This window comes from Sapajus apella, unplaced genomic scaffold, assembly GCF_009761245.1.
Source record: "Sapajus apella isolate SASKATOON/1434 unplaced genomic scaffold, GSC_monkey_1.0 scaffold105, whole genome shotgun sequence".
Classification (NCBI taxonomy): Eukaryota; Metazoa; Chordata; class Mammalia; order Primates; family Cebidae; genus Sapajus; species Sapajus apella.
In genome coordinates, this window is record NW_022437045.1 from 6,806,373 (window position 1) to 6,825,055 (window position 18,683).

Here is an 18,683-nt window from a genome sequence, read left to right on the forward strand (position 1 = left end):
AATGGGATTGCTGGGTCAAATGGAAGTTCTATTTCTAGGTCCTTGAGGAATCGCCACACTGTCTTCCACAATGGTTGAACTAATTTACACTCCCACCAACAGTGTAAAAGTGTTCCTATTTCTCCACATCCTCTCCAGCATCTGTTGTCTCCAGATTTTTTAATGATCGCCATTCAAACTGGCGTGAGATGGTATCTCAATGTTGTTTTGATTTGCATTTCTCTGATGACCAGTGATGATGAGCATTTCTTCATATGTTTGTTGGCCTCATGTATATCTTCTTTTGTAAAGTGTCTGTTCATATCCTTTGCCCACTTTTGAATGGGCTTGTTTGTTTTTTTCTTGTAAATCTGTTTTAGTTCTTTGTAAATTCTGGATATCAGCCCTTTGTCAGATGGGTAAACTGCAAAAATTTTTTCCCATTCTGTTGGTTGCTGATTCACTCTAATGACTGTTTCTTTTGCTGTGCAGAAGCTGTGGAGTTTGATTAGGTCCCATTTGTCTATTTTGGCTTTTGTTGTCAATGCTTTTGGTGTTTTGGTCATGAAGTCCTTGCCTACACCTATGTCCTGAATGGTTTTGCCTAGGTTTTCTTCTAGGGTTTTTATGGTGTTAGGGCTTATGTTTAACATAAGACATGATTGTATATCTAGAAGACCCCATCGTCTCTGCCCCAAACCTCCTGAAACTGATAAGCAAGTTCAGCAAAGTCTCAGGATACAAAATCAATGTGCAAAAATCACATGCATTCCTATACACCAAAAGCAGACTTAAAGAGAGCCAAATCAAGAACAAACTTCCATTCACAATTGCCACAAAGAGAATAAAATACCTAGGAATACAACTAACAAGGAATGTAAAGGAGAACTACAAGCCACTGCTCAACGAAATAAGAGAGGACACAAACAGATGGAGAAACATTCCATGTTAATGGTTAGGAAGAATCAATATCGTGAAAATGGCCATACTGCCCAAAGTAATTTACAGATTCAATGCTATCCCCATCAAGCTACCAATGACCTTCTTCGCAGAACTGGAAAAAACGACCTTAAACTTCATACGGAACCAAAAGAGAGCCCGCATAGCCAAGTCAATTCTAAGCAAAAAGAACAAAGCGGGGGGCATCACACTACCGGACTTCAAACTATACTACAAGGCTACAGTAATCAAAACAGCATGGTACTGGTACCAAAACAGAGATATAGACCAATGGAACAGAACAGAGGTCTCGGAGGCAACACAACATACCTACAACCATCTGATCTTTGACAAACCAGACAAAAACAAGCAATGGGGAAAGGATTCCCTGTTTAATAAATGGTGTTGGGAAAGCTGGCTAGCCATGTGCAGAAAGCAGAAACTGGACCCCTTCCTGACACCTTACACTAAAATTAACTCCAGATGGATTAAAGACTTAAACACACATTATTTTTAAGCAGAGTTATTGGACCAGAAAATAACTCTTAACATATTTTAATGACCCAATAGATAATGATCTCTGACTGTAATGCAATTAAACTAGTAACAAAAAGATAACTTAAAAAAAATACCTTAATGAAAATTAGAAAATATTTTAAAATTAAAATATGAAATTATTACATATTGAAAAATCTATGCAATAACACTAAAATATTATAAGTAGAGGGAGATTCAAAGCCTTATATACATACTTCAGATAGGAAGAAACCCTAAAAATTAATGAATTAAAAATCAGTTTCAAGAAGTTAGGAAAAAATAGCCAAATAAACCCAAAGACTGTAGAAAGAAGTTAATATTTAATATGACATATTAAGGAAAACAACAACAAACATCCAATAGGGAGAAACATCAAAACCAAAGCTGGTTCACTGTAGAAACTGATTAAATTGGCAATCCCCTGGCAAGATTGATCAAGAAAAGGGAAAGCACAATTAACAAATATCAGGAGTGAAAACAGAGGCATCACTACAGATGTTATTGTCATTTAATGAAGAGTGTGAGAATATTTATTATACCAATATATTAGAAAAATTATACAAAATAGACAAATTTCTTAAAATATGACCTGCCAAAACTGCCTTCAGAACAGAAAAACTGAAAGGTCTGCTAACTATTAAATAAGTTGAATTAGTAAGCAAAGATTTTCCTAAGAGTTCACAGAGATAATACTACTAAATTCTCAAACTTTCAGAGACATAATATCGCTAAATTCTCAAACTCTTCCCAACAATAGAAAAAGAGTAAACACCCTCCAACTCATTTTATGGAATGACCACAACCTTGATACCAAACAGAAGTAGGGCATTAAAAGAAAAAAAAACTACAGACTCAACTTCCTCACAAACATGGTACAAAAATCCTACGCAAAATGTTAATAATGGAATTCAGCAATTTATTTAAAAAATGCATCTTGACCAAGTTGGGATTATCCCAGGTATACAAGGTTAATTTAACATTAGAAAAACAATCATTTTTTTTGTCACATTAAAATGCTAAAGAATATCAACCACAAAAATCATTATAATGCAGAAAACATGTTGGGTAAAACTTGAAATTTATCTCTTAGTAAATTTGGAGTAGAAAGGAACTTTCTTAATCTGATAATCTAACTATGGGGGGAAAAAACCCCACCACATCTAGCTAACTTTGAAGCCCTTCCATCAGAGATTGAGAACAGTAGGATGTTGAATGTTCTCACCACAATTCTAAATATGAAAAACTTATTTTAAAAGCTTTTAGAAGAGAATATAAGAGAATATCTTCATAACCTTAGAGTGGAGAAGGATTTCTTAAACAAGACACAAAACGATTAAACATAAGAAAAGAACTGTTCCATTTAACTACATAAAATTTTTCATTATGTCTCCCTGCTTCTGCCACTTCTGTTTTCCCCATTACCCTCCTGTTCAGAGAGTTCTGAAAGCTCATAATCTGTCACTAGAGAATATGAAGATGCAACAGAAGGGTTAATCATTGAAACTAAAAATGATAAAACTGAGGAGAAAGCAAATAAGCCCACATATACAGCATAATATAAGAAGGACAATGTGTCTAGTGCACTAAAAGCTTCACCAAGAGCAGACCCAATTATCTTATTTTAAAAGGAGATTTTTCCAACAAATAACACTGTGAAGTTCAAGCTATTCTCTACAAGCAAGGGTTCTGAAGACTGTATTGTCAAATTCCCAGATATTCCATTCCAATACTCTCAAAATTGTTGGCTATATATCCAAAATTTCACAGCGCTTCTTCTGAATACTAAATGTTTCTTTATTTCACTTAAGCTCATGAAAAGACATACTTTTGGTCTGAACTACAAAGATTTCAACAGAAAAAAATTCTAAGACGCTGTCTTCAAACACTTGAAATTATTGAAAAAAAAAAATGTTTAGATGGCAAAGAAAAAAAAAAAGATATTCCTTGCTTGTCTTAGGCTGGTCTTGGGCTTCTGGTTTTGCTGAGCTTTACCAATTCCTAGAACCTAGGAGGCAAAATATACCAAAATGAGGCCATTACAGAAAGCGAACCTCAGTGTATCAAATCGGAATAAATTGCTATGAGTTGGAATTTTTTCAGTGAAAATTGAATCACACAAAGAAAGCTTCACTGAGAAGGCTGTCCATGGAGTAAACACTGAAAATATTGTTGGGATCTAATAAGTAGATTGTTTTTTTATGTAATAATTCAGTCTTTAATAAACCTGCCTTAATATTTTTCAGCCTGATGGGAGTGGGTGCAGAGAAGCCATATCACCACAGAAAGTAACTCATATTGATAAGAACAGATCATCAGTCTGCCATGATGATATTGCTGAAAATACTCAGCACTCTTTCCTAAAGTAACAAATGAAGATCTTTTAAACCATTAAAATGTATGTGTGTGCATGTGTTTGTGTCTTATCTGAATCATTATTATGCTACCTGACCTGTTATCTTTAGAAAACTGAATATGATGCTGTTATATAGCTTCCTCATTGACAGCCTCCCCCAAACCCAATGATATGTGCTTGATATGATGCATATCCCATGCCTGCAGCCGTGTGATAGAAGACAGTAACTTGTTACTTACTTCTTTTAGTAGATACAAATCTACTTTGAGGTTTTTTTTTGGGGGGGGATTATTTATTTAATTTTTTTTAATTAATTTTTTTTTGGAGACATAGTTTCATTATGTTTCCTGGGTCTCAAACTCTTGGGCTCAAGCAATCCTCCCTCCGCTGCCTCTCAAAGTGCTGGAATTACGGGCATGAGCCACTTCACCCAGCCATAAATCCATTTTGATCTCACTAATTAGCTGATGCAGCTGTGGTTATAGTTGTTGCAATTGTGGTTGTGACCTCTATTAAAGGACTTCCACTTTTAGTAATGGTTAATTAGGGAATTTTTATAAACACTGTAATCTAGAAAAACAAAAACAAACTGAAATCCTTTGTAAAATATATTTTAAAACATTTCCTTGTATGCATTGGAATGCTCATCTATTACTGTAGGAAATGACAGTCAAAATCTAGCTGAAGGTGAGTACCACAGAGGTAGACTGGCATTCAAATGCCCAGAGTATTATATATTTTCCAATTACCAAGAAACAGCTGTGAGGTTGATCTGAGATTAAAGGATGATGACAAAAGCCAAAATCCCAGGTCTACCCGGGGCTGGGAGCTTGACAGCCCCTACACTTTAAGCTGAGACCCTGAAGGTCTACACTCTCACAGTGAGGGGGAGTGTTAAATAAACCAGCCTGATATGTGTTTGCAGCCTAAGATAATATCATCTGAGTGATCCAGGGAACCACAGGCTTTGACCTTATGTTAAAGCCATCCCAGAGTGTTAGTGTCCCACCATGTAAGCACAAAAGTAAATTTTCCCTGGGAATAAGTACCAATATCCTAGACCTCAAAAAGTTTTTATAACTAATTTTCCAAAAGAATGACCAGCAAACAATGAAAGATAACAATGTATTTAAGAAAACATGAAGTCATAGGTAAGAGCCATTAAGAAATTATGGGCATCAGAAACAGATCAACAATGATGTATGACACTGGGGTTATTAGCCATAGATCATGAAACAACACTGCTCACTATGTCCAAGGAAGTTTGGCAGAAAAAAGTGACAGGAAATTTGAAAAAAGAACTAAAGAGACCTTCTAGAACCAAAAATGAAAACAAAGGAAACATTCAATTAATAAGACTAACATCAAAGTAGACACAGCTGAAGAGGAAATGAATCAATAGGAAGATAGTTTCTTCTTGCCTATCCAAAATGCAGCATGGAAAGAGAAAGATAGAGAACATAGGTAAGAAAGTAAAAGACAGTGAGAAGGTCAAACCATTTAATTGGAGTCCTGAAAGGAGAAGAGAGGGAGGGAATGGGGCAGAGGCAATATTTGAAAAGACAATGGCTGAAATTTTTCCAAAATCGTTGAACAATACAAATAAGATTTTAAAACTCAGTATTGTGAATAGAGGTGTACCTTACATGTCTCTACTTGGGTTCTTCAAGAAGCTGACTCATGACTGAGTCTAGCGTGTGGAATGTTTATAGGAAGTATCTTCAGAATCAAAACCTGTGGAAGGAAGAGGAAAGAAGCAAGACTGGGCAGAAGAAGCCAAGCTGCAATGCAAGCTGAGAGGCGGCCTCAATCACAGCAAGGGCTGTTTTGAAACTAAAATTGCCCATCAGAATTGTCTCAAGTGAGGCCATAATGGCTGGGCCTTTATATGACTACTGCAGTCAGTCATTAAACGTGGGCCATCCTGGGAGAGGCGGGATCTCAGGAGAGACAGCTGTCTACAGCAGAGGCCATCCCTGGAAGAGGCCGACAGTACTCCCAGCAGCAGAGGCAGCAAGCCCTTCCTTAAAGGGGGATCTGTGTGATATATCACCAGGCCCTTCACACCATGACTGCAATTCCATGTATGCACCAGAAAAATCCATGCACATATGTACAAGACTAGTATTAAAATGTTTACAGAAATAGTTTATAGTCCTAAACTAGAAATAGACCAAAGGTTCATCAACAGTAGAATAAATTGTGATATAGTCATATAATAGAATACTGTACAATAGTGAAAATGAATGAGCCTCAGTTACATGCCTTGCCTGCTTAGCATTATATTTGACTCTTAGAAATATAAAACAGCAAGTCAAAAGAGCATAAACGGTACAATTTTAATGTTTAGGAATATTTAGCTGTGTAAGAGTGATGCAGCTAAGAAGAAAAGCAAATAAATAATTTCCATAAAATTCAAAATAGTAGTTTCTTCTGTTGGGGAGAGAAGAGGTTGTGACTGGGGAAGGATGTGTGGGTGTTTATGAAATGCTGGATATGTTTGTTTCTTAACCTAAGTAATAATTATATAATGTTTTGCTTAATAATTATTTGCTAAGCCATTCATCTGTTTTATACACTATTTCATTAAGTACATGTCACAATTAAGAGTTTTTTCAGTGAGAAGGCCATAGAGATTAATTACCAGAGGAATCAGGAATAGGTCAACTGTCCAGAACTCTTAAACAAAACTTCTGAGAAAAGAGAAAAGATACTTGACTTTTTCTCAATGCAGTGAAAAAGTTCAAGTTCAGTAAAGCAGGTAAAGTCTAGATACAGTGGAAACTTAGATCCTTGGAGATGAATTTCTTGCCATGTTACCAGTTTTCAAAGTACAATAGCAAAATCATTATTTTTAAATTCCTGTTTCATATTTAAAATATCAATGCTTTCAAGAAAGATTTAGAGTTTTAAACAATAAGAACTTGAAAGTGTAAACAAAACTGGCCATAGGTGCTTTTGCCTTCTGAGCAAAGTAGCATCATTTGTGGAAAACAAACCTCCCCGTTGCTCACTTCCCCACACCAGCTGATGAGGGAGGGAGACAGTGTAAAATTCTAAACCTCTGATGATTTTCCTGTGCTGCCATGTCCCTGGATTCCACGACCACTGTTTTTCAGAGGATAGGAATGGGTCTTTGCGGGAGAGGAGCTGAGCATGACCAAGTGAGGGGAACAGAGTCCCGGGGAGAGGAGCGCAAAGGCAGACCTTCAACTGTGACTTAAAAGACCTTTAGAAGGAAGAAGGGGCTGCCCAAATGCTAACATGCTGTGAGAGGAGTTGGGAAGTGAGGTACCAAAGAAACAAACAACAACAAAGGTTGATTTCCACAGATAAATTGTTGCGAGGTAAAGGAAGAAAACACATAGAGGAAATCAGGAGTCCACAGGGTGTGAACCTTAGAGCCAGAGGTGGCTCCGTGGGCACAGGTTCTGTGGGATTTTCAAATGCTTGAGAGGGAATGGGCCTCCTCAAAGCATGTAGAACTGAGGATTCAGCCTTCTTTAAATCTTATTTTTAGTTTATTTATTTTTTCTAAATAGGATGAGCTCAGCTGACCCCTGGGTTATATAAGTATTACACATTAGCTAAAGAACAAAGCATGAAAAAGCAATGCAAGTCCTAAAGTTGATCTGTTTTATATTAGTGGAACTGAACAACTTTCTTTTCTTAGACATCTGCTCCGGAAATGCCAATAGCAATAATTTTGCAATGGCTCTTGTGGCGGGAGTGGTAGTGGTGGTGTTTTGGGGAGAGAAGTGTGGTACAGTGGAATAAAAATCTCTGGTGGGTATGATTAGTTGGGAAAATACAAGTTTTCAGGTTATAGTTGTACATTTGCAAAACACAAAATACTATGTATAATGCAAATTACATTTAGTAAAGCTCTCAAAACCTTCCTGGAAGCTGGAAATATGCAATTCATTCAACAAGGTTTTTATTGAGCTTTTGACATATATTAGTGAAAAAAATAGATATGACTTTTATACTATAGGGGTGAAGAGGAAAAGCTTTCCTCTTTACTCTCTGAATGTTCACTGAAAATGAACTGACAAAAGACAGATTAATAGGAGAAAAAGCCATAAAAATTATTTTAACATGCATAGCATGGGGCGATAGCAAGAGAATGATCACTCATTAACCCAGCGGGGTCTGACTGCTTATATAACCTTCTTTATAGAGGAAGAGGACAAGGGAGGTGTAAGGGTAATGAATTTCAGGGGGAATGAATGGACCTGATGACCAGATGATGGTTAGTGAATCATTCCCTTTGGGAATTGAAAGGGATCTGAGAACAAACAAAAAGAAAAGGTTTATGACAAAGTTTGTCTGGGCTCTAGGTGTGATGTTTAATTTTCACTCTCTCTGTGATATGAATTCTAATCTTTTCTGATTAATAAAATTTTAGGGAAGGGATTGAAGGTAATTGTTTTCCTCTTTGGGACAATAATCTTACTCCTTATATATTTAAACAAAGCAGTAAAGGACATATGGATAGAATTACAAACTGTAATCACTCCTATGAAAACAATTCATTCTCTATGAAGTGACAGAGGATAAGAAGGGGTAGTACAAAGAGCGAAGACACAAAGTGGTTCCCCAAAAGGATGGCACGGAAGGCGAAACCTGAGCAATAAGAAAGGAGCTGGGGATTCAAATTTATTGAGGAGAAATGGGAAAAAGGCAGAAACACACAGACGCTGTTGACGTAGTCTGGGTGGGGGACCATGCTGGCTTGAACCCTTGGAGAGGCAGGAAGAATGGTGGGAGTCTGCAGATTCTTGAAACACCTTGGAAATAGAAATTGAAAGACTGGCTAACGTGGGTGGTTGGGAGTAGCTGGGAGAGAGAGAGAGGAACCAAGAGTCGTTGCCAGGTTTCTGGCTTTCGTGCCTGGTTAGATGATGGAACCATCCGCTGAGCTAGGAGGACTAAGAGGTGAACTATGGCGGTGGGCAGGAAGGAGGAACAAGAGTCAGCTGTCTGCCTGATTCCAGATGCTGTGAGCCATTCAAGTGCAGATGTCATGTACAAAAGAAAATGTCTGAGCCTTGAAGGTGAGGTTCCATTTGGAGCCCTCATGCAGAGATCAGCATGAGCAGGAGGAATGAAAGGAAGAGTGGGAGAAGGTCAAAGACCCGCCCTGAGGGACTCGGCCACTCTCCAGGTAGAATTCAGGTAGAGAATTCACCTTCTGAGGACCCCAAAAAACGATGTTAGCAGGCACTACTGTTGGCTTATAGCTCTTAGTGAGGAAACCTCTTTTTATGGTTCTCTAGCAGGGACAGTTTGGGCTTAGTTAGAGGAAAGTAGGTGTGATGGGGAAGTGGTAATAAACCTCTGTCAGCTTTCTAACAGTCAGTCCTGAACTAAATGTCAATGTCATCAGTGTCACAGTGACATCACAGTGACAACCCTGAACCTTATCAAGATGTCAATAAAGACTTTCAACACCAATGATACTTTGAACACTGTTTTACATGAAGCCTGGCGCCTCTGTAGTTAATAAGTGGTATATAAGCAAACGCATTAAATGCTTCCTTAACTGTTTGAAAGGTAAGTTACTAACACTTAAGACCCATTTAGCATTTGTAAAATCTAAAAGCAGTCTAAGTGCATGACTTGGCAGTTTCTGCAGCTTCTAAGGTCCAAGGTAGGCACTCCTAACTAGCAGAAGGAAGCAAGCTGTTGCCTCGTTATCAGTGCCAGCCACTACCCTGACCAGGTAAACAAATGTTCCTCATCACCTCTTGATGGGATTGTCCTGAGTGCACTCTCAGAGCAGTGCACAGTCAGGCTGCCATTCCTGGAGCCTTTCACAGGGCAGAGGTCTACACTATGCCTGGGGAATGAGACCAGCAGGGCCCAGCTGGGAGCACAGTGAGCTTCCACTTGTCTCCTTCCCTTGAACTCCTGACTGCTCCTGAGGAATGTGGCCCTCACCCAGAGGCAAGAGAGCAGGCCGTGTTAACCCCTTTGTTTTCCTGCCTTCAGCCTACAGCAGTCAAGCCACTAGTGATTACTCAAGCTCTAAAGTCTATATAGTCCAAAGAAATGTGTACTATTATGGTCTGCTTTTTTTGTTTTTTTGAGACAGAGTCTCGCTCTTGTCCCTCAGGCTGGAGTGAGATGGCACAATCTCGGCCCACTGCAGCCTCCGCCTCCCGGGTTCCAGCGATTCTCCTGCCTCAGCCTTCCAGGTAGCTGGGATTACAGGCACCTGCCACCATGCCCACCTAATTTTTGTATTTTCAGTAGAGATGGGGTTTCACCATGTTGTCCAGGCTGGTCTCGAACGTCTGATCTCAGGTGATCTGCCTGCCTCGGTCTTCCAAAGTGCTGGGATGACAGGCATGAGCCACCACATCCGGCCTGCTTTTTAAATGTAAATCTTGAGCTGCCATACTTGGGGCGTGCTACTGATACCAGCAGTAACTTGCCTTGTATCATTGCAGTGGGGCTCTGCAAACAATCCCCTAAAATATCGCCAGGCACTTGACCTGGCGAACTAAAGAAGCACCTCCAGGTCTCCCTCTGACCTGCCTGGTCTCTGGTCTCTCTGATCCTTTTTCCTGAAGCACTGAGAGGGACTCTTTCTGGAGCTTTCCTTTCTGACTAAGGACATTTCTTTCCAAAAGAAATGTAATTGGGATGGGCACAGTGGCTCATGCCTGTTATCCCAGCACTTTGAGACGCTGAGGTAGGAGAATTGCTTGAACCCAGGAATTCGAGACCAGCCTGGGCAATATAGAGAGACCCTGTCTTTACAATGAGTCTAAAAATTAGGCATGGTGGTGTGTGCCTGTAGTCCCAGACACTCAAGAGGGTGAAGTGGGAGGATAGATTAAGTCCAGGAGCTAGAGGCTTCAATGAACTATGATACCACTGCACTCCAGCCTGAGCAACAAAGCAATACTCTGTCTATTAAGAAAAAAAAAGAAGAAGATGAAGAAATGTAATTGTCCGAAGACCCCCTGCCTAGGAATCCAGGCAGAGAGAGATAACCTATGAGGACTTTACCTGCATAATAAGAAGACTTTTGTTCACAGTGCAGTTCCACCCCTCATCTTCCCACTGCCTGTCATGAACTCGAGGAACTGCATCCCAAGGCATTGTTCTTTGCACTCATTCATTTCCCGAAAATCATTTACTTCTACACACCCCCATCTCCACTTCCCCTATGAAGAAGGATATGTAAGCATCTGGACCCCACTGGGTTCTTAGGTAACCATTCTCCTGTGATTCCCCAGTGCCTATGCATGTTAAATAAATGTGTATGCCTTTTCCTCTATTAACCTGTCCTTTGTCAGTTCATTTTCAGTAAACCCTCAGAGGGTAGAGGAAAAACTGTTTTTCATATTTCAGTAGCAGGAACAGTTTTGGCCCAAACTGTATACTTTTAGTTAGAAGGAAGTAGGTGTGAAGGGGGAGTGGTAATAAACACCTACTAGCTTTCCAGCAATCAATCCCCTGGTCCCTACGATTGCTTTAATGCCAAAGAATCCCTTAACTGTGCCATAATTAGGTTTAGCCAGCCAAGAAACTCTGGGTGACTTATATCTTTTCACATTGAACATGGAGGTATTTTTCTGGTTGCATCTCCAAATGAATTGCTTTAGTGTTTTTACAGTTCTGCTTCACAGCCTTTGCAAATGGGCCACTATTTCCAACTTTGAAACCAAGGACAATTTATGTCACATCATCCTTGTTCCCGTCTTGCAATTTTGGGAGCCTTGAGGGGCAATGTTACTAAGGACGAGGGTGACGCAGATTTCAAAGCTGAGGATGGGAGCCACTTCAGGGCACCTGCCCGAGAATACCTCTTTCCCAACTGCGTCACCATTGCTCTGCTCCCTACCTGGGCCTCTCGGTCATCCCACTTCCTGTGAGGCCATCCTCATAGCGCTAACAAGAATTATGAACAGAAGTACAGTTATGATTAAGCATTCATCAGGCTGCTTTAACCCACTTCCTTGTTCCTGAAAGTCTCATAGCACTAGTAAATACTGACCATATGCATCCCCACTGTTCCTATATATAGAATTTCTGACATTAGAATCACAAGGCTTTTGTTTGAGATACATAGGATCTCTCCATCAGGATCATAAGGCTTTTGTTTAAAAATTACTTAAAATGTTTTTCAGATCATGAGCTCCAGTGAAATAGCTGATGCCAACCAGTTCAAAGACTCCCATAATGGAGCAGAATCAGCATTAGAATAGTTTCTTCATCTCCCTGTTCCATGACTTCACCCTGCAATCTTTGACCAATCAATGACCTTCACACTTTAGTCCACTCCAAAACCCTAAAACTTCCTAGCTCCAGGCTCCTCAGGGAGATGGATTTAAGGTTCCCCTGCCTCCTCATTCAATAGCCCTATGATTAAACCTCTTTCTCTGTTGCAACCTGGTGTCTCGAGGTATTGACTTGCTGTATATATCAATCAACCAAACTATTAAGGTGACACTTGGCTGCTGTATAGATGGGTTATTTCATTGGTAGCGCTGAGGTGGGTAAGGATTGGGAAAGCTGACCAGACAGAGAGATCCTGAATAGAGCAATGATATCCTAAAGCTGATGGGGTTCAGAACATATTACCCGAAAGAATGCCAACTTTAGAGCAGGAATGACCTCCCTTGAGGCAGGTCATATGACATCCATGTAAGAGGTGCCCACTGAGAGGAAAGGAGCATTCTCATCTCTGAAAACGTAGGGACACAGAGAAGAATATGAACAAACAGAGATTGCTCAGTGATATGGTTTTGCTGTGTCCTCATCCAACTCCCATCTTGAATTGTAACTCCCATAATTCCCACATGTTGTGAAAGGGACCCAGTGAGAGATCATTGAATCATGGGGGTGGTTTCCCACTACTGTTCCTGTGGTAGTGAATAAGTCTCAGGAGATCTGATAGTTTTATAAGGAGAAGCCCCTTTTGCTTGGTTCTCATTCCCTCTTTGCCTGTTGCCATGTAAGCCATGCCTTTCACCTTCCACCATGATTATGAGGCCTCTCCAGCCACATGGAACTGTGAGTCCATTAAACTTCTTTTTCTTTATAAATTACTGAGCCTCAGGTATGTCTTTGGGTCTTCACTTCCCTATGAAGGCTTCTGTGTCACATCAAACTTATGCTGAATAGACATGTACACTTTTCTATTAGTCTATCTTTTGTTACAGGGGCCTCAGCCATGCACCTAGACTGGGGAGAGAAAAAGGTGTTTTTATCCTCCTCTCCAAAGCAATGGAGTGAAGCAACAGGATTTGTCTTCTGAGGCCCTTTGTCTGCTTTGGTCCCCCAGTGTCCTGTGCCGACCTTAACTTCCCCCGAGTAGGAACCCACCCAGACTTGATCTCAAGAACAAACAATGTCTTCATTCAAGTGCTTTTCTTTCCTACTCTTTTCTCTTCTAAACTTGCCTGTCTCTTGTTCCAAAACCTTAAGGTCTTACAGGAATCTAGCAAACCAAGCTTTTAAATTAGCCATGTGAAAGTATTAATGTCTGGGCGTGTCTAAGACAAAGCTGATTGCATTGCTTCCCATAGTAAAAGACAACTATGCTGACCAGGCTCGTCTCTTTGAGCAGAGTAGAATGCTGACTTAATATAGAATTTTTGGCAGTGGTGTGCTGGTAAGCCAGCTCTTTGCAGGGTGGCAGGGAGAAGGTACTGATTTATGGCATTTGCCAGTATCCATGATGTAAGTAATCCCACCATGGCCTGACTTCAAGCCACTGATGACTTAACAAAAGACTCCTAAATATTTAACAATTGGCTCTTGCTAATCCTCAGAGGCTAGCCCTAGTACGCTACTTGGTTGGGAAGCATGGAGTTCAAGAACTGGTGGACTTTCAAGAGTGTGAGTGACACACGTCATTTGTAGGATCAGTGTCTGTTGGTTGAGACTCGGACACTCAGAGGAGCTGGTACTGGTTGGCTGACTTTTAGAAGCAAGAGGCTGATGTGGATTGGTTAGCTTGCCAAGCTTACACTGAAATGAGTTGTCATTAATCCACTGCTTAGGCTTGAAACCAGTTCTGACAGCTACTTGATATTATGGGGACACAGAAATCCATTTCTTAAATTTGTAGGACCATTTCTGTTCTTAGATGTCACCCACACTGGATTAAAAATGTTAACTCAGGCCTTTCTTAGAAAAGACTGGACAAGATGGGCCACTTATTACTCAGTTAGTGACTTCAGTTAGAATCATAGCTTTCAGATGGTCAGTGAAGCTGAGTGCAGAGGAATCCTCCACTAACATTAAAACAACTTCATCTCGATGAGATGTGTTTCCTATCTTCTTCTTCTTTCCTTATTTCTATGGACTATTATGAATCCAGGCTTAACTAGAAGATTTGTGGGTAGGATTTTTGGTTCATTTTATTGGGACAATCTGAGATTTATTTCTTTGAGATAAACTTCAGCAACTCTTCATTCTTGGACCATAACTATAGACAAACAAGGTATTAACAGGACACCAAGTTTGGCTGGTTTGCAGAGGAAGACCGTATCTTACATCTAATAAGCATGGTCACACAATGTTCCCTCATCACTCCCCCACCCACACCCACACGCAAACACACATGCCAATTCCTGATCTGTGAACATGGAGTAGGAATTCTTTGTGAATCAGAGCTGCAGGAGGTTGGATTGGTACCCATATTTTCTTAGCTCATGCTAGAATGGCCTGCAATACTTATTTCACCATTTAGTGACTTGTTAATGTTAAAAATAGTTTGAATCTGGAGTCAGCAACACTATCTCCATGTGTCTTCAGTAAAGGAGTCTATTCTCGTCTCCAGTTAGCCCTGCTCAATCCCTTCTGGACCTAGAGTAAGATCTCCACATAGACCATGTCTACCTGCCCTGTGACTGAGAGCAGGGATTTGGGGGCCTGAAAGCCTGGGTTTAACCATTGGTTCTCACGGGTCACCTGTGTGACCTCAGCATGTACTACTTATGTAAACAACGTAAGAGACATGGAGTAAATAATTTCATCTTCACAATACAATGAGGTAGGCATTATTAGATTCCCCATACAAGAGATCTGTGGATGCCAGACTTTGCCCCAGCTGCTAAAGAGGACACTAAGTCTGTCCCATTCATTCTTCTGTATAAAGAGAAGAGAAGAATGAAGCTGGTGCGATGGCTCACGCCTGTAATCCCAGCAATTTGGGAAGCTGAGGAGGGTAGATTGCCTGAATTCAGGAATTCACGACCAGCTAGGCAGCACAGAAAAACCCCATCTCTACTAAAATACAAAAGAAAAATTAGCCACGTGTGCTGGCATGTGCCTGTAGTCCCAGCTATTTGAGAGGCTGAGGCAGGAGAATTGCTTGAACCCAGGAGGCAGAGGTTGCAGTGAGGCAAGATCACTCCACTGCACTCCAGCCTGGGTGACAGAGGAAGAGCCTGTCTCAAAAAAAGAAAAAGAAAAAGAAAAAGAAACAAAGAGAGAGAGAGAGAAGGATAAGGATGGAAAGGAACAGAGAATGAAGAGGCAACACAATGTTGCAGAAGTGAGTAATCATGCAGAGAGCCAAAGAAACGCCTGTTAGTCCTGCTCTATGTTCCCAGCCTCCAGGCCCAGCCCCAGGACCTGACCCTCAACAGATTGCCCAAGCTCTTGTGTCCTCAAACCTCTTAGGTATACAGATCTAGTGGCCTTTCCTCAATGCACATTCTTGCTAAGCTCTGAGAAAATGTTTGCCCCTGCTGGCTGTCTCCTGCCTCCTCCATTCTAGGTCATTCTCCAGGGTAGAGGCAGCCAGCAAACAGCTACATGTCTGGACCCTGGAGCCAGACTGCTTGGGTCCCATTTCTGCAATCACCTGCCTGGGCTTACCCTATTCGGGCGTCAGTTTCCTTATCTATAATATGGGGATTCTAACAGTGCCTACTTCGTTGCACTGTCATGAAGATGAAATGAGTGACTGCACATAAAATGTGGCTCTCATTAATATACATAAGTAAGTGCTATTAATATACATAAGGGCTTGTTACTGTTATGATCCCAGAGCCCCATTTCCCACAGCTTCTCCCTTTCTTTAGTACATTTCTCTTCCACAGTTCCTCTTAACTGCACGTGTCCCCTAAGTTCTATCCTCACCCTTCTCTCTAGCAATGCCTACTTTGTGAATTCATTAGTTCTCCAGATTCCAAGTCTCTTCCCCATACTGCTGACTCTCCAATCAGTGTCTGTGGCCTGGGCCCCTAACCTAGGCTGCTCTCTCCCCTTTCCACTCAGACGTGTCACTGTCATCTCAAATCAAGCATGTCTTCGATGGAACTCAACATCTTCCTTTTTAAGCAGGATCCTTATTCCCTCACCCACTTATGACACCATTCCAGCTTCCAACTCTCCCATTCTCCTCCTTTTCCCACTATCCAACCTATTAGCAAACCCTGCTGCTCTTCCAATAACTTCACACTGATCCACCCCTTCCACTGCATTCCCACTGCCCCCACCATCCAGGCCATCCTTCCCAGCACAAACCATTACCCAGCTTCACAACAGATGTCCCCTTGATTAAGGAAAGTGCTTCTTCGCTGGGCCGAATTGGTGTTCCGAGTGGAAGAGCTTTCAATGCAAAAGGCAACCCTGCTGAGAGGCTGGACTCCTATATGGTGCATTCAGCCCTACAGGCTCCTAGCACTGAGGACCAGCTGGACACCCTGTGCCCCAGTCCTGAGATTAGGACACACACTCGTACACACACACTCATGCATGGTCACACACACATGCACACTCATACATGCACACTCACATACACTTGCACACACACATGCACATTCATGAACACTCACATGCACATGCACGCATGCACGCACACATACACTCGTGCATACACACTCTTATGGACACACACTCACACATGCACATTCGTGAACACTCACACATACACTCACACACACTCACATGTCCAGGTGGCCTCTGTTTGGGAATGGGGACATCATTAGTCCAGCTGAGGATCATGGAGCCTTTTGCAAATCGAACTCATCCCAGACAAAGCTTCTCAGACACAGATGGCTCAAGCCTCCTCCACAGTCTCTGCCTTCCTACGTGCCTCCTTCATCACCTCTTCTTCCCAAGGTGCCCTCAATTCTCTACTTCCGTTCTTACCCTCCCCCTGCCGTTGGCTCTCCACTTCCTCTCTTACCCCCACTCCAGGCCTCCAGCTGCTTTTGCTCCTTTTCCCTCTTGTTGCCTGACAGCCCTCCCAGCACTTGCTGTTTGTACCCTATTCATCCTCCCAGCCCGGCTTGTCCTTTCCCTGACTGCACCGTCAAATTCCCAGGCCTGCTCTAAACACCTTAGCATTAGTTCCACCGGGTCTGTCTCTTTGTTACTCTCTCTGATTCTCATGCATCACCTTGGCAGCTGAATTGGACATTCAGTTTGTTGAGAACAGAGGCCACCCCAGTCTTTCACTTCCAGGCCCTGGCAAGGAAAAGGTAGCAGCCTCCTAGGTGATGCCACTTGGTAGTTTTCAAAGTTCCTGATCAAAACCTGGTCACTTAGCCCTGCCCACTACCAGCCTGGGATGAATCCCTGCAGGAAGGTTTTAACCACCAGAACAGAATTGGAGCCAGGGAAAATTTCAGCTTCTCAACAGCTTTTTCACTGAGGATCCAAAATAAGGAAAGGCTGGTGCCAGCAGGTGACAAGCTCATCACTGGAGCGAGATGATCTGTCTGTGCCAGGCACTGATTCATTAGCACACTAGAAGTCGATGCTGAAGGTGGTCTGTGTTTCTTCCTCTCCATAAGCCCTGCCGTTGACTCACACTCACCAGCAACACACATGACAGCAAAGCTAAGCAGCATAGCCGGTGTCCTTACCTTCTTCTGCTTGGTGCAGGTCAGTGCTGTCTTTTAAGTCTTCATCCACCCAGGGGCGAGCCTCGGCCCTGGCTGTAGCCTCCCCCTTCTTTTTCTCCATGCTTCTATTAACATTTTTAAAGATCCACACAACCAAAATGCAGAGAATGGCTACCAAGATGGGAGTCAGGAAAAACATGGTTCGGAGTCTGATGCACAGGGGTGCACACTTCCCACACCGGTTTTTAAACACACGGAGATAGAAACAGAGAATGCTGGGAGATGGAAGGAATGCAGAGAGAGCTGTGCCAGGGAAGGAACAAAGTGCAGAACTCTTTAGCTCTATGAGGACTTTGCCAAGGAGCAAAGATCACAGTCACATGTGTGGGGTGTTGTGGCTTTGGTCATGCACCAGGGCATTCACTTTTTAAAATTACGTACTCAAGCAGCATATTCTTAGACAGCAATGCCAGAATCTGAGTAAGAACTTGCACATGCTAGATCAAGCTAGATCACACCAGCAACTCAGATCTGCTGGAAGAAAATGTTCAGAAAAGAGGTTTGGTAAGATGCATTTCAAATAGCATGTTTATGAAGCACAGCCCTAGGTTTTTGATTTTTTTAAATGATACCTGAGCCAATATGTGAAATAAAGAGAATATCATGTTTTGCAGCAGAGAAAAGCTTTGATCTAGGAAAAGTGACACAAAAAAATTAAAGTGACAACTTGATTATTTATATAATAGCTTCAGTAAGGCTTTTTGTTTGTTTGTTTGTCTGTTTTAGTAAGGGCCTTAGTCAATTATGGCTGAAATAACAAAAATGCTATGGACCAGGTGGCTTAAATAACAGAAATTTATTTCTTGGCCAGGCATGGTGGCTCATGCCTGTAATCCTAGCACTTTGGGACGCAGAAGCGGGCAGATCACTTGAGTCAGGAATTGGAGACCAGCCTGGCCAACATGGTGAAATCCCTTCTCTACTAAAAATACAAAAATTAGCCAGGCATGGTGGCAGGCACCTGTAATCTCAGCTACTCAGGAGGCTAAGGC

At 41.6% G+C, this 18,683-nt stretch overlaps 1 protein-coding gene across 1 annotated transcript in view; it reads right to left on the reverse strand.

Annotated features, from left to right (window-relative positions):
* IYD (iodotyrosine deiodinase) overlaps positions 1-17,962 on the reverse strand; it is a 39,884-nt gene extending 21,922 nt beyond the window's left edge. Inside the window, exon 1 of the mRNA XM_032258830.1 lies at positions 17,653-17,962. Within this exon, the coding sequence (XP_032114721.1) occupies positions 17,653-17,830 (178 nt within the window). The 5' untranslated portion in view covers positions 17,831-17,962. The remainder of the gene's footprint in view (positions 1-17,652) is intronic.
* Positions 17,963-18,683: the final 721 nt, after the last annotated feature.